At 48.5% G+C, this 21,630-nt stretch overlaps 9 protein-coding genes across 9 annotated transcripts; 5 read left to right on the forward strand and 4 right to left on the reverse strand.

Moving 5' to 3' along the window:
• Positions 1 to 209: 209 nt before the first annotated feature.
• Positions 210 to 3,350, reverse strand: PEX2_092490 (sulfite reductase subunit alpha; the record flags this gene model as incomplete). Its single annotated transcript, XM_016746519.1, has 1 exon — positions 210 to 3,350. The coding sequence occupies one exon, from the start codon at positions 3,348 to 3,350 to the stop codon at positions 210 to 212; it is 3,141 nt and encodes a 1,046-aa protein (XP_016600235.1).
• Positions 3,351 to 5,079: 1,729 nt separating this feature from the next.
• On the forward strand, positions 5,080 to 5,889 carry PEX2_092500 (GPI anchored serine-threonine rich family protein; the record flags this gene model as incomplete). Its single annotated transcript, XM_016746520.1, has 1 exon — positions 5,080 to 5,889. The coding sequence occupies one exon, from the start codon at positions 5,080 to 5,082 to the stop codon at positions 5,887 to 5,889; it is 810 nt and encodes a 269-aa protein (XP_016600236.1).
• Positions 5,890 to 6,605: 716 nt separating this feature from the next.
• Positions 6,606 to 8,106, forward strand: PEX2_092510 (acyl-CoA dehydrogenase family protein; the record flags this gene model as incomplete). The annotated part of the gene is made up of 4 exons (XM_016746521.1): positions 6,606 to 6,938; positions 7,007 to 7,257; positions 7,312 to 7,919; positions 7,973 to 8,106. The coding sequence occupies 4 exons, from the start codon at positions 6,606 to 6,608 to the stop codon at positions 8,104 to 8,106; spliced, it is 1,326 nt and encodes a 441-aa protein (XP_016600237.1).
• Positions 8,107 to 10,952: 2,846 nt separating this feature from the next.
• PEX2_092520 (ankyrin repeat domain-containing protein) lies at positions 10,953 to 12,143 on the reverse strand (the record flags this gene model as incomplete). The annotated part of the gene is made up of 1 exon (XM_016746522.1): positions 10,953 to 12,143. The coding sequence occupies one exon, from the start codon at positions 12,141 to 12,143 to the stop codon at positions 10,953 to 10,955; it is 1,191 nt and encodes a 396-aa protein (XP_016600238.1).
• Positions 12,144 to 12,655: 512 nt separating this feature from the next.
• PEX2_092530 (zinc-dependent alcohol dehydrogenase) lies at positions 12,656 to 13,872 on the reverse strand (the record flags this gene model as incomplete). Its single annotated transcript, XM_016746523.1, has 3 exons — positions 12,656 to 13,347; positions 13,397 to 13,687; positions 13,752 to 13,872. The coding sequence occupies 3 exons, from the start codon at positions 13,870 to 13,872 to the stop codon at positions 12,656 to 12,658; spliced, it is 1,104 nt and encodes a 367-aa protein (XP_016600239.1).
• Positions 13,873 to 15,410: 1,538 nt separating this feature from the next.
• Positions 15,411 to 18,502, forward strand: PEX2_092540 (uncharacterized protein; the record flags this gene model as incomplete). The annotated part of the gene is made up of 10 exons (XM_016746524.1): positions 15,411 to 15,434; positions 15,496 to 15,506; positions 15,561 to 15,702; positions 15,764 to 15,954; positions 16,010 to 16,163; positions 16,224 to 16,319; positions 16,369 to 17,076; positions 17,128 to 17,358; positions 17,705 to 17,752; positions 17,831 to 18,502. The coding sequence occupies 10 exons, from the start codon at positions 15,411 to 15,413 to the stop codon at positions 18,500 to 18,502; spliced, it is 2,277 nt and encodes a 758-aa protein (XP_016600240.1).
• A 209-nt stretch (positions 18,503 to 18,711) lies between these two features.
• PEX2_092550 (uncharacterized protein) lies at positions 18,712 to 19,203 on the reverse strand (the record flags this gene model as incomplete). The annotated part of the gene is made up of 1 exon (XM_016746525.1): positions 18,712 to 19,203. One exon carries the CDS (start codon positions 19,201 to 19,203, stop codon positions 18,712 to 18,714), a length of 492 nt encoding a protein of 163 aa, XP_016600241.1.
• Positions 19,204 to 19,750: 547 nt separating this feature from the next.
• On the forward strand, positions 19,751 to 19,954 carry PEX2_092560 (uncharacterized protein; the record flags this gene model as incomplete). Its single annotated transcript, XM_016746526.1, has 1 exon — positions 19,751 to 19,954. The coding sequence occupies one exon, from the start codon at positions 19,751 to 19,753 to the stop codon at positions 19,952 to 19,954; it is 204 nt and encodes a 67-aa protein (XP_016600242.1).
• Positions 19,955 to 20,478: 524 nt separating this feature from the next.
• Positions 20,479 to 21,015, forward strand: PEX2_092570 (Peroxiredoxin, OsmC-like protein; the record flags this gene model as incomplete). Its single annotated transcript, XM_016746527.1, has 1 exon — positions 20,479 to 21,015. One exon carries the CDS (start codon positions 20,479 to 20,481, stop codon positions 21,013 to 21,015), a length of 537 nt encoding a protein of 178 aa, XP_016600243.1.
• Between the last annotated feature and the right edge of the window lie 615 nt (positions 21,016 to 21,630).

The raw sequence follows: 21,630 nt of genomic DNA on the forward strand, positions 1-21,630 counted from the left end.
ACATTCCGTTAAATTACATATATTTTAACCACCGAGGGATCTAAATTTAAGGGAGATATGATTAAAAACCATGAAATTCTAGATGCATTTTTGAAGTCTCTCAAGGCTAGTGCGCTAGCCCAAATCAGGATCTAAATACAATGAGGGGGAATAAAACCAAAAATATGTCAATCATGCAATCATGTCATGCGACAACGAAGCAACAGCGTCTAGTAGACCTCCAGAACGTAACGCTCCTCGTCCTTCAGCTTCTCAATCTCCTTGCGAGTGTCAACCTTCTTGCCGTTGTTCTTAGCTTCGGTGGCAATAGCCTCCTCCAGAACAGCGGTGACATCGGGCACGGGCCAAGTGGGACCGCACAGGTAGAAAGCACCCTCCTCACGAATGTAGGCCTGGATGATCTCGGGCAGGGTCTGGCGCATACGGTCCTGGATATAGATCTTCTCGGGCTGATCACGAGAGAAAGCAGCGCCGAGGAGAGTGATGACACCAGCCTCCTGGTAAGCTTCCCATTCCTCGCCGTAGCAGTACTCCTCGCGCTGGTGGCGGGAGCCCATGTACAGCAAGACAGCGCCGATCTCCTTGCCCTGAGCCTTCTCGAGGGCGCGGTGCTGGACGAAGGCACGGAATGGTGCGAGACCAGTACCAAGACCGGCCATGATAAGAGGCTGGGTGGACTTGGGGGGCAACTTCATGACGCTGGACTTGACGCTGACGGTGATCGGGGAGCCGACTTGCAGGCGGCTCAGGAAGCGGGTAGCCAGGCCGAAACGGTCGCGACCGTTGGGGTCGACCCAGTTCACGGCGACGATCATCAAGGCAACTGAGGTAGGGGTCACCTTCTGGCACGAGGCGATCGAGTACTCACGGCGCTTGAGGGGGCCGATGATGCGGACGATCTCGTGGAAGTCGGGGTGGGCAGAGGGGTACTCGAGCAGGATGTCGGCGAAGGTGACGGTGTCAACCTCGGCGCGGCGCTTGAACTCGGTGGCACCGTCGGGACCACCCAGGATGAGCAGGTTGGCCTTTTCCTTCTCATCGGAGGCAAACTCGGCAAGGGCCTCGTAGAAGCGCTTGGGAGGGCGACCGAAGATGTCGACGTTCTGGACCAGAGCCTGGTAGACGGTGCGGTTCTCCAAAACGGCAGGGTCCTCGCGGCTAGGAACCTCGACAATTGCGTCGGCGTCCAGACCGTAGAACTCGATGAACTTCTTAATGTCCTCGGGGTCGTTCTCGGCGTGAATACCGAGGGCCTCGCCAATGTCGTACTTCAGACCAGTCTCACCGATGTCGAACTCGATGTGGAAGATGTTACGATCATAGGTGGGAGGGGTGAGACGTCGGTTCTCCTTGACGTGGACAGTGAAAGTCTTGTGAGCAAGGTCAGGGCGAAGGGCATCCCTGGTGCCATAAGCCTCCTTGAACGCAAGGCCACGAGCAGCAGTCTCCCAGTCCTTGAGAAGAGTGGGGGGCTCGGACTCGTTCTTGTCAAAGGAGACAAAGCTGTTGACGATGATGTCCTTGGGGAGCTGAACGGCCTCACTGACGCCCTCGGGCTCCTTCCAAGACTCGGGAACCTCGATCTGGCGAAGCACCTTCTCGAGATCCTTGGTAACATTGTCCAGGGCCTCGGCATTTCCGGTAATCGAGGACAGCTTCTTGGTTGCCAGAGCCTCCTGAGCAGGCAGAGCGACACGCACGAACGAAGCCTGGAGGACAAGAGCGCTCAGAGATGAGTCCTCAATGGCAGATGAGTCTACGACGAAGACGGAGATGCCACGCTGGGCGACAGCCTGCTTGAAGGTAGCAGGAAGCTTCTTCTCCAAATCCTCATCCTTAACGCCAGGTGCATTCACAATGACCTTGGCGTTGTCCTTGACGGAAGCCAGAACATCAACGTCGTTCAGCAGTGAAATGTTACCAACGTAAGAGACCTCAGCAGCAGTGACAGCGTAAGGTGCGTCAACAATCTTAGCGCTCTTGCGGATGTCAACACGGATGGCACCGCCCTGGACGAGGTTGTCGTGAGTCTGGCTGAGGGTGACGTTGCTAGCCGAGTCGGCGCCAAGAGCCTGGCTCAAAGTCTGAGCAGCGGCCTCGGTAACGGAGGTGTCAACATCCCAGAAAGTGTATTCCTGCACGGAAGCAGGGTCAAGCAACTGCAGCGAAGCATTGGTTTCACCATCGACGGTGAGAATAGGCTGGTCATACACGCGCTGGAATGCAGCGGCAGTAGAGATGAGGTCCCAACGCTGGGAGCGGGGGTACTTGATCTCAACACAACCCGGGTTGTGTTCACGGCCAGTGGCGAAAGTCAAAGAAGCAAGGACATCTTCATAGAGAGCAGAGTGGATACCCTCTTCCTGAACAGCCTGCTCAGAGGCGACCTGTCCAAGAACTGCAACAGTCTTAGTGGACTGGGGGAGAACGCGCAGGAACTCCTCCTCGATGAAGGGGCGGTAGACGCGGACATTCACAACACCGACACGGACACCATCCTTTGCAAGAGAGCGTGCGATTTGGGCAGTGAGAGCAGCCTCGACGGTGCCGAAGGCAATCAGCACAGAGGTAGGCTCGGAGTGACCGTGGTACTCGAAAGCACCATAGTCGGTTCCGAGTTCGCCGTTCAGGGTCTTCAGCAGATCTAGAACCTTGCCTTGGGCATCGAGGTGACGGTTGCGGGACTCATCAAGAGACTTGCGGACAGTCTCATAGGTGCGAGTCAGACCATCCTTATCGAGAACATCAATGATGCGGGTGGTATCACGACCAACACGAACACCATCGTAGATGTGAATCGAGGGGAGGACTGAGGAGAGCAATGTGGTGAAGAGAGCCATGTGCTGGGACTCGTGGGCGGAACCGCTGGAGACCAGACCCAGACCGAGGTCCTCGGCCAGAGAGAGGGCAGAGGCATAGTCGGAGACTAGGCCATCCTCGCCGGCGTAGTCCACAGCAGCGACGTGTGCAGCGACTGGGCTAGCGACGGAGTAGAGCAGAGAGAGTTGCTCCAATGCGGCGCGCATATAAGGGAGGGTTGCTGAAGAAGCAACAATACCCTGGGGAATGTGGCGCTTCTTCAGATCGAAGTCCTGAGAGAAGAGGTAGCCAAGGGCCATGTTGCCGGCACCTTGGCGGGTTTCCAGAGCCTTGACAGAGGGTGACTCGCCATTGGCATTAGTCTCACCCTTGGAGGTCCATTCCTTGAGGGCAGCATCAAGATCGAAAGTCTCCGGCGAGTAGGAGAAGATCTTGTCACTCAACAAGTATGCGACTTGCTGGATGAGTGTCTGGGCTGTAACATAGGTCGGGCCATTCAAGGCCGACAGGGCTGGAACTGATGAACCCATGACTTCTTCTTGACACCGGATATGAGACCGATATCTGTTAGAGACAAAAACAAAGAAGAAGGTGGGGAGAAAGAGAATCTCCCCTCTTCATGGCTTGGTTATAGAGAAAAACCCCAGGTAACTTGCCCAAAGCGGTTAGTGGCAATTGCGTGCTTGTTATCGGGCGATAAGATTTTTCAGGGCGGTGGAAAGTGGCGCATCCCCGCCCGCTTTCGGAGCATTGCATTACTCAGCCAAGGGCATTCCGATTATTTCTCTGATTTCGCCGACATTTCAAATCCCGGGGGCAAAATATCTAGTTGTATAAAAAAGACTCCAAAAAAGACCACTGAAAAACCCTGATGACACATGGAAAATTCCTCTGCACAATTTATGCTTTTTACCGCCTTTGCCCACACCCAAAAGGTCACCTAGACAGATTATTTAGAAAGCATCTGAAAAGAACAAGCAAAAACATGTTCGTATGTTTATATATATAGGCCGACTATCCCCGTTTAAGATTGTATGAGCGGAGCTTCCCAAGATTGATCAGTAACTGTTGTCGGATTAGACCTTGCCAGCTCCCACCATTTGGTCCCATGGGAGTACCAAGTAGGCCTTGACAAGTCCCACAGCACCGGTGCCACAGCACTAAGCCCTTATTCTACTATGTTAGTAGGTTATACGTCTATTTTAGGTAACTTTATATAAGCATAGGCACTTAGGCAATACCTATTATAGGCGTGCCTATAGGCCTTACGCCTTTTAGACGGGCCCCCTAAGAGTCAAATGGCCTAAGGCCCACCGTGGATAGGCGTCAGGCCCCTCCTAGGGGCCCATGGACGGGCGATGTCGCAGTCTAACCTAGTATCGTTCCTCGATACCCTCAAAAGGACTTAGGCTGCAGTAGAGCTTTGCGAAGCAACAGGTCAGTTGAGAGACAGATCGTTGACGCTGGAGGCTGGACGATAAGCAAGTATAACCCGGAAGCTTCTAACATAACTATGACCAGTCAGGCAGTGCGTAACATCACCATCTACTATCGTAGATATCAACAACAGGCCTTAGCATCTCGGTCTTTTCCGTTCCTCTCTCCTTCCACTTAACTGCGTAACCACACATCTCGCCTACAAAAATGGATGAGCTCCGTAATAGACTTTACAGTCACTGGAATGGTCCCCGTGTGGGTGATCCGAGATTCAGGACCATGTTGCCTAGTAGGGGGAATAGGGGCACGTTGACAGTTTGCGAGCTGTTGAGGAGCGAACCGTGCGCTTTTTACCCTGTGGCGTTTTAATGGCCAAGGATAATATTAATCGGTGATTATCTGGTATCTGGTACCGGACTGAGTTCTTCGCCCGACGTACAGCAGAACCGAGCTGTGTTGTGGCTAATAGGAAAGCCGGGCATGGATCCAATGTCCAAATTGTCTTAAACACTACCAATCATGAATATCCGAAGCAAAGATTAATATAAAATATAAAATTAGGCTTACGGCAAGAACCACTTGAGTCCACTCTTAAGGCTAGTCACATTCCGATCATTGGTTCATTCCTAATGGGTTGTAGAGCAAATCTCCGCAGTCGAGTATTTATATGCTCGTTGGCCCCTATTTCTACCTTTCAACTAACCAACTCTTCCAACTTCTTGTCATTCTTTTTTTTGGATATTTTTGTTTTAAATCACTTTCTTTGCATCATCGGTCACTCCTTAAAACTTTTCGATTGAGCAAAAGAAAACGACAATCAAAATGATGCGCTCCGTGATACCTCTGGTCGTCTCGCTCGCTTCGCTTGTCGCTGCCATTGAAATCACCAGCCCCGCTGCGAACACGACCTACGCAGCCGGGTCCATCGTCAACGTCGAGTGGACTAGCGTTGATACCGATCCTACCAACTTCAGTCTTTATCTCTGGAACTTTGTCTCCTGGCCTCCATCTTATGCTCCGCTGGCCATCGACGTCCCCACGTCGGATCTGTCTTACTCTGTCCAAATCCCCTGCGATACTACCCCCGACTATGGTTACCAAATCAGCGGTATTAACGGCACCAACTTGTACATCATCTACGCGCAGGGTGATAAGTTCACTGTCCGCAATTCTGAGAACAGCACCGCCTGTGTGAACACTCCTTCACCGGCTACTTCCACTTGCCCCAACGCTGCGGCGTCTACCGTTTATGTCACGGTGAGCTCTACTCTCAGCTCTCGTCCTTTCCATCATTCATCCCACGGCCATCATCCATCCCACGTCCATCATTCATCCCACGTACATCCTTCTCCATCACCCAGCACTGCCAGCACCTTGAACTCTCGATATACAAAGCCTGGAATTGTGCCTAAGACTATAGGTTGGTGCTCAGACTATTCCCACCCTGTAACCTTGGACAAGGTTCCCACGCCGACTTCGACTCTTTCGGCGCCCAACTATACAATTGGATCTGATGCTTCGCCGGTCATCACTGCGGCAGTGGGCCAGGTCACTGATTCCCCTGGCATCCTCACATTGACTATCACTAACACTGCGACCGTGCTGGCTTGCCCGAACGTGCACACACTTTGATGGAATTTTCTTTATCCGAGCAACCGGTGACCAGTTCTTTGTGCCGATGTATTTTAAGTTAGATCGAACGGGAAGGAGATTATTCAGGGTAGATCGAAATCAATTTCCCCTTGTACTTTTTGATTGTTTCTCGAATTTTGATTTTTCTGATTTTTTTTTTTTTTTTGTGATGCTAGGTGTAATTTAGTGAAACATGGAGTCACGCTCCTCACGCGTTCTGGGATATTTTCCCGTTTGCACTGGTCTCCCCATGATGATGATCAACATGAAGACTGTTTGTTGTTCGGCATACACACAGCTCCGCCCAATATGTGGATCACCCTCTCGCCGATCTTGGCCCCCGTTACTATTGTAAGTAGTACACTAGTGTCTATCACCTGAATGCACCATTCATCTCTTTGTCCTCCCAGATGGTCTTCCTTATTTACTTCTAAATCTGGTAATAATGGCCTCCCTATAAAGTTTAAAGCTAGAATATACCTTTGTAGAGACGTATTAACTCCAACACGTGATTGACATACTGTGCACTTGTGCACGGCATCGATCTGCACAAATCCCCGCACCGAGCCTCGGCCGCCCACTTTACCCCAGAATGCGGAGAACCCATTCCACCCCCTCAGAGATTATTGATCCTGGTACATAAACACCCAGAGAGTCCAATGATTAGTCCTAAATAGCTTTCTTTGAGAATAATTCTCTTTATTGACTCTTCTATCATGGCATCCAACCCACCGAATCCCATCCCGTTCTCAGAGCCGCCTTATCTTCGTGGCCTCCCTTCTCCCTACATTACGCCTGCCCACCGTCGCTTCCAACAAGCATGCCGTGAATTTGCAACAGAGAACTTAATCCAGCATGCGTTGGAGTGGGAGCGTGAAGGAACAGTCCCCGAGCATGTATTCCACACATTCTGCAAGCATAATATGCTGTTGCCCAACATGCCGGCCCCATTACCTGTGGATTGGTTGAAGCGTCTGGGAATCAACGAGATCCTGGGGGTCAAGATTGAAGACTGGGACTACATCTATACAGGAATTTACTGTGATGAGGTATGTCATGAAAATTAAATGACTCCGATATATAATCGCAAGGTAATTGACTGACAGGTTGTAAATAGATGGCCCGTTCTGGTCTCAGTGGCCCAGCTGGCTCGCTGAACGCCGGATTCGCTTTCGGAATTGCACCAATCTATAAATTTGGTAGTGCTGAGTTGCAGGAGCGGTTCTTGCCCGATCTGCTCACAGGCAAGAAGCGAGGCTGTATTGCGATCACAGAGCCTGAGGCCGGCAGTGATGTCGCGAACATCACCACAACTGCTGTCAAGAGTGCCGATGGCCAGCACTACATCCTCAATGGATCCAAGAAATGGTAAGAGGCAACTCTGCAGTAATAATAAGGCTGTGAGCTGACACCAATAACCAGGATCACAAATGGTATCTGGTCGGACTATGCCACTATGGCCGTTCGAACCGGTGGACCAGGAGCCGCGGGCCTTTCTGTTTTGGTTGTGCCTTTGAAGGGCCACCCCGGTGTCTCAATGCGCCGACTCAAAGTGTCGGGTCAGATCACAGGCGGGACCACATACATCGAGCTCGACGACGTCAAGGTTCCTGTGTCGAACATTATTGGCAAAGAAGGCGACGGCATGCGTATTATCATGACCAACTTCAACCATGAGCGACTTGTTATTGCCGTTGGGGTCACTCGGCAGGCTCGTGTGGCCCTTTCTGCTGCTTTCTCGTACTGCCTCAAGCGCGAGGCTTTCGGAAAAACACTCATGGACCAACCCGTGGTCCGCCACCGTCTGGCTAAAGCAGGCGCTGAGCTTGAATCTATGTGGGCGTGGGTTGAGCAGATCCTGTACCAATTAGCTCATCTCAGCAAAGAGGAAGGTGATCGCCAACTTGGTGGCTTGACAGCATTGGCTAAAGCAAAGTCCGCTATGGTTTTGAACGAATGTGCCCAAACAGCAGTTTTGTTGTTTGGAGGAAGCGGGTTTACCAAAACTGGCCAGGGTGAATTGGTCGAAGGTATGTTCGCCGCAAGATCAGTCGGTTTTGAGATAAGCTAACCTCACCTTTAGCCATCCTTCGTGATGTTCCTGGTGCCCGTATTCCAGGTGGATCAGAAGACGTGCTGCTTGATCTGTCTGTGCGTCAATTGGTCAAGCTCTATCAGGCTGAAGAAAAGAAGCTCTCACAAAACGCCAAGATCTGATTGTATAGAACCCTTCAAAGTATATCTAGGACTCAATGATATTTCTAACCCAGGCATCTCCGCTAAATATTTCAGCTAATATATTCGATGTTCCATTTATATCACTACGCAATACAATACTATCTTCTATGAGCATTTATTCTAACGCATCTGAGCATAATCAGCCCAAATTTGAAAAGGCCAAGCTTTCGTGGTGCTTGTGAACTCTCCACTAGTCCTATCGAGAATCACCCGGACTGCTCCATCTGGTAGTGCGTCCGAAGCAGAGTCCAAATTGGCCCTCGTCCTGACCTGCAGGTCTAAGTGAACCCAAGGGACATCATATGACACTACTATGAGTCTGATACGCAATCTTGGCCTAGAGATTTGAAAGCTAGATCGTCTTCTGCATTGATATTTGAAGCAATTATTCCTCAATTTAATAGCAACCAGCAATTAACGCTCTCCCCCCCGGAAAGATGAGAGTTGATCTGTAAACAAGTCGTGTAAATCGGACATTCACACCCGTGCACAGCCCCTCGGAGGCAAAACCCACGTGGGTCGGCTTTAGTTCAAGCCTTGTGAGGAATCCTTGTTCTTAGGGTTCTCATAGGCTTCGTGGGTTCCGTGATCTTCTCGTATTCTGTGGCTCTCCTTTTGGGTAGTATCCTGGTGGGCTTCGTCGGCTCTTTTCTCTTTTCCCTGCTATCTTTCGGAGCCTGGTATGACTTCTTTAGGGGAGCTTTCCTTGGAGCCATCTTCCTCTTGACCATCAAATCTTTCAGCACTGGATATCTCTCTGCCGCGTGCAATTCCAGTGGACATCTCCCATCGATGATTTGATCTGCACAAGCCCCGTGCTCTAGGAGTAGCTCTATCAAGATGGTATTGATCGTATGTTGCTTTGTGCCTTTCTTTTGCGTTTGCCACGGGGTTCTCAAAAGCTTCCAAATAATTTCACCTCCGCTTTTCCCACGGCAACGAGTGTTCGCCCCTGGTTTCAAGAGAATTTCCAAGATGCCCGGATTGTCAAGGCTGATATGTAGTGGTGTCTCTCCATAATGGTTCTTTATGTTAACATTGGTACCTGACCTCAAAAGCAATGATACAAACTCCTTTTGGACTTTCATATCTCCCTTGAATGCGTGATGGGAAAAGGCAACATGAAGGGGAGTGTTTCCTTTTGAATCTTGTGCGTTTAAATCAGCACCATAATCGATAAACAGACGGAACAATTCCCCTATCGATTTCAATGGACTCTTGGGAATCCTGTGTAGGCAAGTAGATAAAGTGGGGTCTGACTGGAAATGTAGATCTGCTCCATGAGCCAACAACAACTTGATCACAGCCATAAACTCATTCTCTCCTTGGAATTTTGCCCGATCACCATATAGTATATCACTAGTCCACAAGTGTGGGTTACATTCTCGGGATGTGGCACCAAAATCCATGGCACATCCAAGAGGAGTAAGACCGAACCTCGTATCCACAAGGTTTACATGGGCGCCATGCTGGAGGAGCAAGCCCGTCATGTCGTAGTATCCGAGAGTCGCGGCATATTCCAAGGTGGACATATGTGTTCCAAGATTGACTTGCGCTCCATTGCGTAGAAGAAGCTCCACAATATTCGTACGACCAAGCGCGATGGCAATAAGCAAAGGTGTGTTGATAAAGCTGGATTGGGAGCTCACTGTAATGTTCACGTCCAGGTTGTTGCGCGATATTAGGTGCTGGATCCCCCGTTCAAACCCCCCTTCTAACAGCCATGGCAGTACATAATGTGTAATCTTTCCGCCTCGCTTGTAAAGGATATCAGTCACGGTATAATGAAGCACACGATTGCATCGCAGAAGTGAGAATAAGTCGCCGTTCTGTGGCAGGTACGATGCAACGAGACATATTACCTCGAAGGGCAAGGAGTCAAGAGACATCTTGAAATAAAATTTGACTTCTGTCCACACATGAAAAGAGGGATAATCTACAGTATATAAATCGACGAGTGGGATGTAATGATCATCAATTCAGTTAACCCATGTTTAGTTCTAAAGTTTGTGAGGATGATCAGCCTACTGTGACTCAATGAGCTACTCATATATACCTCACCATTAATTTATTGTTTGTTGATATAGGCTCAACTCATTTCATATCCAGTCATCTTTGAGCAGGTATTTTTGCTTATTTGATAGGCGTCTTAAATCATAGCATCGCTGTGCTTGATCATGTTGTGCGGATATTGACCTGAACATCAATCATACATATAAGTCTAACCTTCGCACTCATCCTTGGAATGGATGGCTAGAAGAACCATGTATATCCATGGAACATTATGCTTCAAAATAACAATTATTCCTCTCTAGAAGGAATACATTGTACCTTAAAAAATGTCGAGTATAAACAGTCTCGTGACAGATTGGGCATTCCATGATAATGATGACATTTAGATGGTCTCCTGTGCGATTCAAATGAATTGTTTGAATTAAGACTCAATCAAAAGCATTTATCTGTCGTTTTCATTGAAAGTTACCTTTAACTATTCATTCCCTGGTAGGAAAATCCGGATGCTTCCGACAATACTTTGCTCTGTTGCTTCAGTAGCACAAGACCTCCGACACTGGGTACATGAGTAAATCGAGGCCGTGAAGGAGTTGGTTCTCCAAACAGATTCCTCGTCTGATTTGATATGTGTTATTTAGTGATGCATAGATCGATGCTTCTAGACTTCTCAATGTCCCCAAAGCTCAAGTAGAAACATAACCGATCAATAGGTCAAGGCAAAACTGAATCATGCTTCCCCCCTTTTCGAGAGCCACGGCTGTAGAGAAGAAAACTGTATAACACCAGGTTGGTCAAGAGGACATTGGCCAGAGTCATCTACGTAGTCTGGACAGACACCCAATAAGCAACTGGATCGTAGCATCTATCCCACTGAACTCATGTAAATCCAATGCCGGAAACCCATCCAAGTAGTCCCGAAGATCGTTGGTATCCGGGTTAGACCAGGCGTTTACCCCGTCCGCAATGAGGTTAGTGAGGAGCCGGGCTCCTTCTTTGCCTTGACATTGGGCTTTGGCCCCCGCATCGAGAAGGAGCTTCGCTAGGTTTTGATTCCATGAGAACGAGATTGCATGCTCCAATGGCGTTTTAGATTCATGGTATCTCAAAAGAACATCGGCTCCTCGGTTTAGGAGTGATTTGAGGAACTTTTCTTGTGATGCATGATGATCGAATTCATTTGCGATCACGAGATGTAGGGAATTCCCCTCAGTATACAATAGGGAGTTCACGTCCGCTACGTGGTCAAGGATTAATTCAAACCAATCGAATTCTTCGCTCAACATAGCGTTTTCAAGGGCATTTGCGAGCTCTCCGGGCTTAGCTTTAGCTCCGTGAGCTGTAAGCAATTGCACAAAGGCTTTACATCGTTGAAAGTCGTAGTATTCGTTTTCAAAAGCGCGAGATAGGACTGAATCCCCCTCACTCTCCTTCGCATTCACGTCGGCGCCAAGGGTTAAGAGACGTTCTATGACACCGTTATCAAGAGACCCGTAATGCTCTACGGCGTCATGAAGAAGAGAATCTTCATTCAAATTGGCGCCATATAAATGCAGCACCTCTACCACAGCCCGAAAATTGTAATTGGGGGCTACTTCGGATAGTTTGATGAAGTCGTAGTCCCGAGGCTTGTGATGACCAGCCTTCACCGCAGCCAGTAAGCCTCCATGGTCTATAGCCCGACGCAGAGTGATTTCATCTCTTATTTTAGCGCCATTTTGAAGGTGTAAGAGAGTCATAGACTCATTACCCCGCCCTACAGCTACATCCAAGGGAGTGAGCGTGCGTTGTGTGAGCCAGACAACGGAAGTGGGCATGCGTTCTGGGAATATCGCATTCGCATCGGCTCCATGTTCCAAAAGCAGATCTGCCATGGGCAAGTTGTCATCCTCGACAGCCAAGTGGAGAGCTGAAGTTGGCTCCCATGTTAGCGTTTGGTCCTTTTCGTCCTCGTAGCACCACAACTCTCTGTTCACATCCACTTCCCAGGATAATAGGTGCCGCATCCCTTGTCTAGCCCCACTAGCTGCACACCAAAACAAGGCAGACCCCCGTGGATCTGTATCAATATTTTTCTTATAAAGATCACGAATTAGAAGGTCATTAAGAAACCTGTTGGCGCACATCAAGTCAAGCACAGCCCGACATCCTGGTAGCTCTGATGCTACCATTCTCAATATTTCGGGCGGTAACTAAAGGAGTGACATTTTTCGAACGTCAATGGTCAAGGGTCCCAGAGAGAGAGAGAGCCCTGGAGATATGAGGATGATAAACAAAACATTCGGAGTTTTGCTAACACGACCCTCGCCTTATCTCCACCGCCCACTGATAATTACATAATCACACTGACAGGTGCCCAGGAGACTACATAAATACAACTCAACACTGGGGATTGTATTCCCATACGGTACTCGCGATACCCGATGATTACAAGCCAAAATTTACATTTGAGATCTCAGTAGGGTAGCACAAAAGAACGGCCTATGAAACATTGTAGAGCCTCAAGCATGTGGTTCCGTTACTCCTCCCAATTGAAATTCACTACAATCCGCCCTGCCACCTGCCCCTTTCGCAACTTCTCAACTCCTTCAGGCAACCGATTGATAGGATAAATCTCAGAAACTTGCTGCAGCATACCCCGCTTGGCAAAATCTAACGCAGCAGCAGTATCACTCCGAGTACCCACCAAAGACCCCTTAATACTAAGGTTCTTGAAGATAAACTCACAGGGATCGGCCCCTAAAACTGTCGAACCAGCAGGCGGCATTCCAATACACATGACGACAGCCCCAATCCGCTGACCAACATACGAGACCGCATTTTTGTACGCTGCAGGTGCAGTGACGAAAACACCGTGGACTCCTACCCCATCCGCAGTTTCGATCACGGATTTGACGGGGTCCTCGGTCTCTTTGAAATCGATAAAAGCCTCTGCTCCCATTCTAAGGGATAATTCGCGCTTAGAGTCGCCCGTGTCTACGACGATAGGTCGCATTCCCATAGCTTTAGCGAGTTGTACGCCCTGAATTCCCACGCCTCCGCCTCCGCCTGGGAAGACCACCCAGGATCCAGCGTGAAGATTTGATTCCACAAGTGAACGATACATCGTGCTTGCGCTACACATAATCGGTGCAGCGACTTCATCGGGGACGCCATCTGGAATAGGCGACGCGTATCGAGCCGGGGAAACAATGTAGTGTTGATATGTACCTATCGATCTATAAGAATTATTTCCGTGAATAAAGGTGATTTAACTTACCAGATGTCATCAAACCAGTATGAATAGCCGTCTTGCAATAGGTCTCCTTATCATCCCAGCACATCGCACAAGATCCGCACGTATCAGTGATCGGCTTGATACCTGCCCTGTCACCCAGCTTGAAGTTCTTAACGTTAGCGCCGGCCTTTACAACGATACCGGCGCCTTCGTGGCCCGGAGATCGCACGCCGAATGTGGACATCGGTGGTACACCGAGATCGCCTTTCATCATATGGATATCAGACGAGCAGAGGCCGGTGAAATTGAGCCGAATCAGGATATCATCGGGTCCTAATAAAACACTCTTAGCAACTTGTCGACCATACAAGATGACGATCTGTATCTAGATACTCACCAGGCTCAGGGACCGGTACCATCTGCACCTCAACCCGAAAATCAGGGCCCTCGTCGACGACAACGCCGGCTTTGCAAAAAGCGGGGATATCAAATTGCGGATTCTCAGTCTTGGAACTCATTATAATGGTTACTGGTGTAAGAAAAGTGAGATAAAATCCGATGGTTCCATTTCTATCGAACTCACGCGCCCGCGTGGTATAAGAACCAAGTCGAATAGTGGATCCAACACTGAGGCAACTAGTTGCGGAAACCGACCGCTACACTGTGGCTTTTTTTGTGCATTTCCATCGGGCACTTTTTTTGTCCTGGGAGATGTTGGGGCGCGTTTCTACCGTATTCCCGTATAAATATATCCGAGTAACCTAAGTGGATTGGCATGCCAAAGAGCTATGTGTGTCAAAAATTGTATTCGAAATTATTTGCCAATCTTCCATTTCCTCTGACTAAAGTCAGTATCTTAAACCTCGGCATCCCGGAACTAAGCCGACTCGTACACGTTTAAGTAGGGGGGCATACAGCAATACTTTCAAACCTCGGTATATTATATTGCAATTTAAGTGCTCTTGCTAGCACCACCCATATCAATTTATACGCTAGGGGTGCATCTGCAAAATGAAGTGGTAAGTGAATTGTACTCCTTGCAGCCTTGTTATTTTATCATAAGTGAAAACCATTCGTTGAATTACAGGACGCAATCTCCAGGGCTGGAGTGGAGAGGCGGAATTCTTCCGTTGGGAGTAGCCCTTTTCGCCTTTAACCCTTGATATAGTATAGTGGCTAGGTCCACATCTTCGAGCTTTCGCTGCTAGCCGATTAATGTCTCGAGGATTGAGTTCGAAGTACCGGTCATCAAACAGATAACACACTAGCGATTGGTTCCTGCGCCGTGCCACCGAGACTAACTAGCCAGCCCTTACATTTTTTCACAAATATTACACACTCACTGCGTCAATATAAATATAGTCACACATCTGAACTCGAACCTTTTGTATAGAGACTCGTGAAGGTCTGCATCCAGCCTTAGATTTAGACTATCTACGTCACAAACTACATGAAAAATCCTTAGGGGATTCATTTGTCTAGTATTCAGGGACTTCAAATAAGACCGCTCCTAGATCTCGCCCATTCCACTAGCATCCACGTTTCGCGGATATGTTGAATGACATAGGGTGGCAAATATAGGCGAAGCCAGAAGGGCATCTATGTACATCAAATAGATAGCAGGCCATAACCGAGGAGTGTGGAGATAATCCGCGGTCGAGTGGATACACCCCAGAACTTAGTCCCCGCATTATAATCCTGGTAGAATAGCCGTAAGCCCTATTTTCCTCTTATATGCCCTTTGAGTGGTCGCTCTTTTGGGTGAATAGCGTTTGGACGCGTTGCCTCAAGGGGCGCATGCGGAGCGTACATGATTGCACCGAAGCTGATCTTTAATGCACCAACCCCTCTTAAATGCTTGATTGGCACTTCCGGCCAAATTCCGCACAGATAAAGCCATACTGGTCGGGTTGAGATATAAACGGACGCGATTCCGGCTTGGGTGGTGCAGATCCAAACAATCCAGTGAAGTCTTCGGCTGATCAGCCTAACCATTTGATCTTGCGCCAACAAGCAATTTGCTAGTGACGCACCTGGAAGGACAAATTGGTCCACCATGGAGATGAACCATGATGAACGCGTGAGTACTCCTCGGTTCTAGTGCCACGACTGTTGCGAAGCTAACAAATTATCCCGTCTAGGCTCTCCATCAGTAAGCACGCCTATCACCTGTGGAAATTTGTCTGTGCTAATTACCTTCCTGTAGAATTGAGGAGGAGCTGGGAACAACCATCTATCCAGGCACAGAGATCATGGCTGATGTGGGCACACACCATTTTGTGAAATCCTCAGCTGAGTCCAGCCGGGTTCTGGTGCCCCAGCCTTCGCAGGATCCTCATGATCCCCTAGTAGGTTTCAAATTCAAAGGATTCTATCAAAAGGAAATGGGTTCTAATATTGCGCTAATAGAACTGGAGCCCGTTTTGGAAGATGAGCGTGATGGCCATTACCACGGCAACATCCTTCAGTCAGGGCTTAGGACCTCTGGCGTTGGCACCTATGTTTCCTCAACTAATGGAATCATTCAATTCCGATCTTGCCGGTGTTGTGCAATTTATAGGAATTTGCATTTTGGTGCTAGGATTTAGCAATTTCTTCTGGTAAACTTCCATCTACTAACTTGAAGAGATACAATCGCTCACACTAGCGATGCAGGATTCCCCTTCAAACATGCTACGGTCGGCGGCCTGTCCTAATATTCTCAACCCTCATCTGCCTCATCAGCAATATCTGGCGTGCAGTAGCAACAAGTTACGGCAGTTATATAGGCGCTTGTGTGCTTAACGGATTTGGTGCTGGTCCCGCGGAGGTTTGTCACTGTTTCAAGAACTCGCTGCTCGGTGATTCTAGTATTGACAATTTATCCCAGACTTCTCAACCCGAGATTACCGCGGATATTATCTTCCTTCACGAGCGTGGCGCGTATAACACCTTGTATTTCACAGCGTACTTTGGTTCAATGATCGTACGAAGATCCACCCATCTCTAGAAGGCCATACATTGACACTTCATAGGTCGGACCTATCCTAGCAGGCTCAATGGCTGAGCACATCGGCTGGCGCAGCTTCTTTTGGCTGAACGTCGGTCTCCTAGGCCTCGTGCTCATCTTGCAGATCGTCCTCCTCCCCGAGACTAAATGGCACCGGGCTCACCCCAATGAGGCACAGGTGGCACCAAAAACTGATCAGAAAACAAACGAGTTAGATCCCGAGAGGTTAGTCGAAGTATTACAGCATGAGAATATCGAAGTGGAAGTAGCTTCTGACCAGGATCCATATCTGCACCGTGGTGCTCCTTCGAAGCAGCAATTCAAGCTATGGCAGGTAGATGGCGTTACCTTCAAATCTGTCCTTAACAGCTTCTGGATTCCCTGGAAGATGCTGACATTCCCTATCGTTATGTTTTCTGCCTTTGTTGTGTCTTGGACGTCAAGCTGCTTCTTGACACTTAATCTCACACAGAGCCAAGCCTTCGCACAACCACCATATAACTTTGACAGTCAGACCATTGGTTTTTTCAACTTTGCTATTTTGATTGGGGCATTCATCGGGCTGGCAACTAATGGACCTTTCTCGGATTGGATTTCTATGAGAGCCACTCGTAAAAACAATGGAGTTCGAGAGCCAGAAATGCGTCTGCCGGCCATGGCAATCTATGTTGTGATTATGATCATTGGCAATTTTGTTGTTGCATTTGGATACGAATATAAATGGGATTGGCGGGTAAGTCCTTTATGTTTCTAATCTTTGCTAAGACTTACCTGACTGTCACAGATAATTGTGATTATTGGGTACACTGCAGCTGGCATCCAGGTTGCAGTTTTACCAGCCATCGCCAGTACTTATGCCGTTGACAGCTATAAGCCTGTTGCAGGCTCGATCTTTGTGTCTATCACTGTCAACAAGAATTTGTGGGGATATGGCTTCAGCAATTTCATCACTAAATGGGTTGACGGAAGTGGATTTATCAAGCCCATTATGATGAATATGTGTTTGTGCACAATGTGGTGCCTCTTTGCGATCCCATTTTACTTTTATGGAAAGAAATTCAGAGGATGGACTGCTAAGTCCTCTGTACACAAGCTGTAGACTAGTACCCTTGAAGCTTGTTGGTTGAAATCCAGCTACAATGTCTAACTATGTTTCTTCATAGCCAAGTTATGTACACAAAATTATTGTGCATGTGTTGTGTAGATAGCCTAAGTCGATCTTACCCAATGTAGTTTAGCTCGATGTGGATGACGAAAGGCACTGCGCCTAGATGGATTTCTCTAGAACTCCTCCTGCGCCCCCTCTTAGTATCTTATGCTATACAAACACAACACACTTTTACTCTAATTACAACTTCAGATACACAAACATGGTGAATGTCGCATTGATCGGTGGTACGGGTATGGTGGTAAGTGTCTACTCGTCCGGAAACTTCCCAAACACACATACTCAGGCTAGAACCCGAGCTAAGTCGCATGACCGATAGGGCTCCCATATCCTCACCAGCCTTATTTCTAATCCTGCTGTAACTCGCGTGGACACCATCTCCCGCCGCACCCCGCCCGCCGCTAGTGGCAAGCCCCCAGCCAAGCTCACCAACTTCGTCTCCAGCGATACCGCCACCTGGGCAAGCCAGCTCTCCTCCCTCAGCCCGACCCCCAGCATTTTCTTCTCTGCCTTTGCGACCACAAAGGCAGCCGCAGGCGGGTTCGATAACCAATACAAGATCGAGCATGGGCTCAACGTCGAGCTGGCTAAGGCCGCGCACGAAGCTGGTACCAAGGTCTACGTGCTGATCTCCGCTGCGGGTGCCAACAAGGATTCCAACATTGCCTACACCCGCATGAAGGGCGAGATTGAGGAGGATATCAAGAAGCTTGGCTTTGAGCGCATGGTCATTCTGCGCCCTGGGCTGATTGCTGGTACTCGTGAGGAAAGCCGGCCGCTTGAGGCTGGTATTCGGTTCATTGCGAATTGGGCTGGTAAGCTGCACTCTGGTCTCAAGGATGGATGGGCCCAAGAGGCAGATGCTATTGGCAAAGCCGCTGTCAATGCTGGTCTCAAGGCGCTCGAAGGTGATGTTCCTGAGGGCAGTGAGAAAGTTTGGATCCTGGCTGGCAGTGATATCATCAAATACAGCAAGGAAAGCTCCTCTTGAACGCCTCGGTGTGTTGAAATATGCTATGTCTGTATGTAAATACAGACATTTATAATTCTTATGGTTTGGGATTTATGGCGTTACGCGGCTATGGACAACTTACTTGATAGCATTGATCGAAACCCAATATAACATGTATTTTGGAAATGCTGAACTCCCTAAGAAACATGATCGTTTATTGCCCGCGATACTATGAACAAAGAAAGCATTCAATCTCGGTACGAAACATGAGTCCCATCCTCCTTCACATGAATGCCACGGCCCTTCTTCGGTGCTCCACGAGAGCTGGAAGCCGCGCGATCCCGATTCCGATCAGGCCCGTCCTCAGCCTCGTGTCTCCAAGCACTAGCATCCCTATTGGCCGGGCTCATATTTAGAGGACTCTCTGTCTTGCCTTCTTGTCTGCTTTCCTCTTCAGTAGCCGCGAGTTCGCTCTCGGGTGCTGTGTTCTTCGGGTCGAATGCAGAGGGGTGCTTGGCGACCTCGCCGTCCGTACCAGATTTGGCGGTCTCTGAGCGCTCCGGGTTCAAGGTTTCACGGTCGAGCGGGTCCTGGCCTTTTTCGATCCGGGGGAGTGGGCTTGTGCTGAAGGGCGTTCTTGTTGCTGTTGGGGTGGCGAGGGATTGGGTAGTGGCCTTTGAGACCTGGCCCCGAGTGGCTCGGGTGGCTTTCAGGCCGGCTGAGATTATGTTTTTCCACATTCTTTGAGACGCGAATATGATATCTGGAGATGGTTTCAGGTGCGGATTGAAGTGGTTCGTATTGATATCTCGTTGAGGATGAGCGTGAGTATCGGGGTTGTAGGATGCAATGAATTGAAGAAAAAGGATTTTTGGATAACAGAATTGCTGGTTCTAAGGTTGTTACTACCAGAGAAAATCCGTTACAAGAAGTTTGTCATACTTCTCTGTTTTCCAAGTTCTGTAGACCCTAGTATCATATTGACGTCACTTGGTCAGAAACAGTTAGGCTAACCTAATATAGTAATGAGCTTGCCCAAAGAGGCTGGGTTCATACAAAAGGAATCAAAGTGCTTTGTAGTTCTAGCACTAATTTGGATTGGTTTGATATATTATTTTACTCAATTTTATGTCAGGATTTGCAGAATATTTCGTTCTAATCTTTCTATTGTATATTATATATAGCTAAAGACAAGGATTTCATAGCAGATGTCAACAGTTTGCGATCAAACTGAATCAATATTGGGGAAAGGCACGAAAAGGCTCTTAACTAAAATTTCCCCTATTTATGCAGTTTTTGGTTGATCTGGAAACTTTTTGGGGCCCGTTTGCCTTATTTATCTCCATGAAAAGGCCACACACCAATGTCGCAGTACCAGCATACTACCAGCTCCTCGATGTACTATATGACGTGGCTGAGCGGAAGAAGGAATTTGCAGATTTCGATAAGGATATTGCAAGTACTGTTAGTGGGGTATCAAGAAGTATATGAAACACTAGAACGTTTATGTACATAAAATAGCATAAATAGGCTCATAAATTCTTATACACTTTTATACATAGTTGAGGAGCGGGTCGAGACTCTCGACCCACGGTTTTCGAGGTCTAACTACACTACTAGATCCTCTAGTGAAAGGAGATCTCCTCCTTGAAATTGGATAACAAAGATGATAGGAAGTACATTTTCCAAGCTCTCCGCGAAGACCTTCACCGTAAATATCCCGACACGACAGAGCCACTTGATATAGCGGAGCCGCTTGAGCCTAGTCAAAAGGAGCAAAAAGGGGGCAGCGGGGTGTGGCAGAAAAGTGGTATAGGTCATTGATATGTAAGCATCCACGCTGGGTAACGTAATTCGCCAGTCTGGGCCTGGGGAAGAAGCTTTCCATGTAACTATTAAACATTCCTAGATTCCTATCTCCTCGGACATATTCTCCAATTCTGCCAATCCAGCACCAAACCCTCCTTCACCTCACAACCTCACAACCTAACATCAATATTATACCTACTGCAACCATGAGAGTCCTCAGAGCAGCAACCCCCATGCTCCGCAATGCGTCCCTGCGGACCTCGCCGCTGATGCGAGCCCCGGCCCGGCGCTTCTTCAACAGCGAAACAGCACCCGTCATATTTACAGCCCACGCAAAGGTCACCGGTGCCCGGTCAGGCCACATCGAGGGTGACGACCTATCACTCGATCTAGCCCTACCCAAAGTGTTCGGCGGGAAATCCACACCAGGAAAGACAAATCCGGAAGAGCTATTTGCCGCGGGCTACGGCGCGTGCTTCCAGTCAGCAATGAATGGGTCGGCGGCCATGTTGAAAATCAGAATGCCATCGAAGCCGGAGGATAGTGTTGTGGAGACGGCAGTACATTTAGTTGGGAATGTTGCCAAGATGGATATGGGTATTCGGGTAGACATGAAGGTCAAGGTCAAGGGATTGACCAGGGAGGAGGTTGAGAAGGTGGTCGCGAAGGCAAAGGAAACCTGTCCTTATTCGAGGGCAACACAGGGAAATGTATTTACTACTGTTGAGATTGTGGATGCTTGAGGCACAGTGTCTTAAAGCCAGAGAGCAGGCTTTATTTGGTCAAGGCCCTGTGATGGAACTGTAAACAGTTGTGTATAATAATATTGTTTGAGTCCTTATTGCTTTTGAACAAGAGATGACTTCTCCTAACGGCCAGCAAAGTAGCCCTTCTAGTAGCCTCACTTTCATTCACAAACTACGGCTCCTAGGTAGGTACCTACCTAGATAGCCTTCCTAATCATGACGTTGTTATCGACCTCGGCCTAACCTTAAAAGTCTTATGTAATCGATGTTCGACGCCCCCCCGGTTGTGACAAAGCTGACGAACGCCTTCTTTTGTGCAGAGCCTAGAATCGAGGGCTATTCATGATTCAGTGTTATGCCCAAGCTCTGGATGTGCTGATTCGTGGTGGGGTCCACTTCGCTGATTATCAACTCTTTATTAAGCAAAGTAATAGAGAAACGAACACAACTGCGTAAGGTCTCTGTGAGTTCTAGTGAAATGCAATCACTTCTAAAAATGCCGTTAGTATCTGCTAGTCACTGTGCCCTTAGAGAATGTCCCGTCGTCATCACAAATGCGGGATTAGAAGCTCAGCAGCAAAATAGTAGCTTTTCACCTCGTCGAGAAGATAG

Source organism: Penicillium expansum (genome assembly GCF_000769745.1).
Source record: "Penicillium expansum strain MD-8 chromosome Unknown contig313, whole genome shotgun sequence".
Classification (NCBI taxonomy): Eukaryota; Fungi; Ascomycota; class Eurotiomycetes; order Eurotiales; family Aspergillaceae; genus Penicillium; species Penicillium expansum.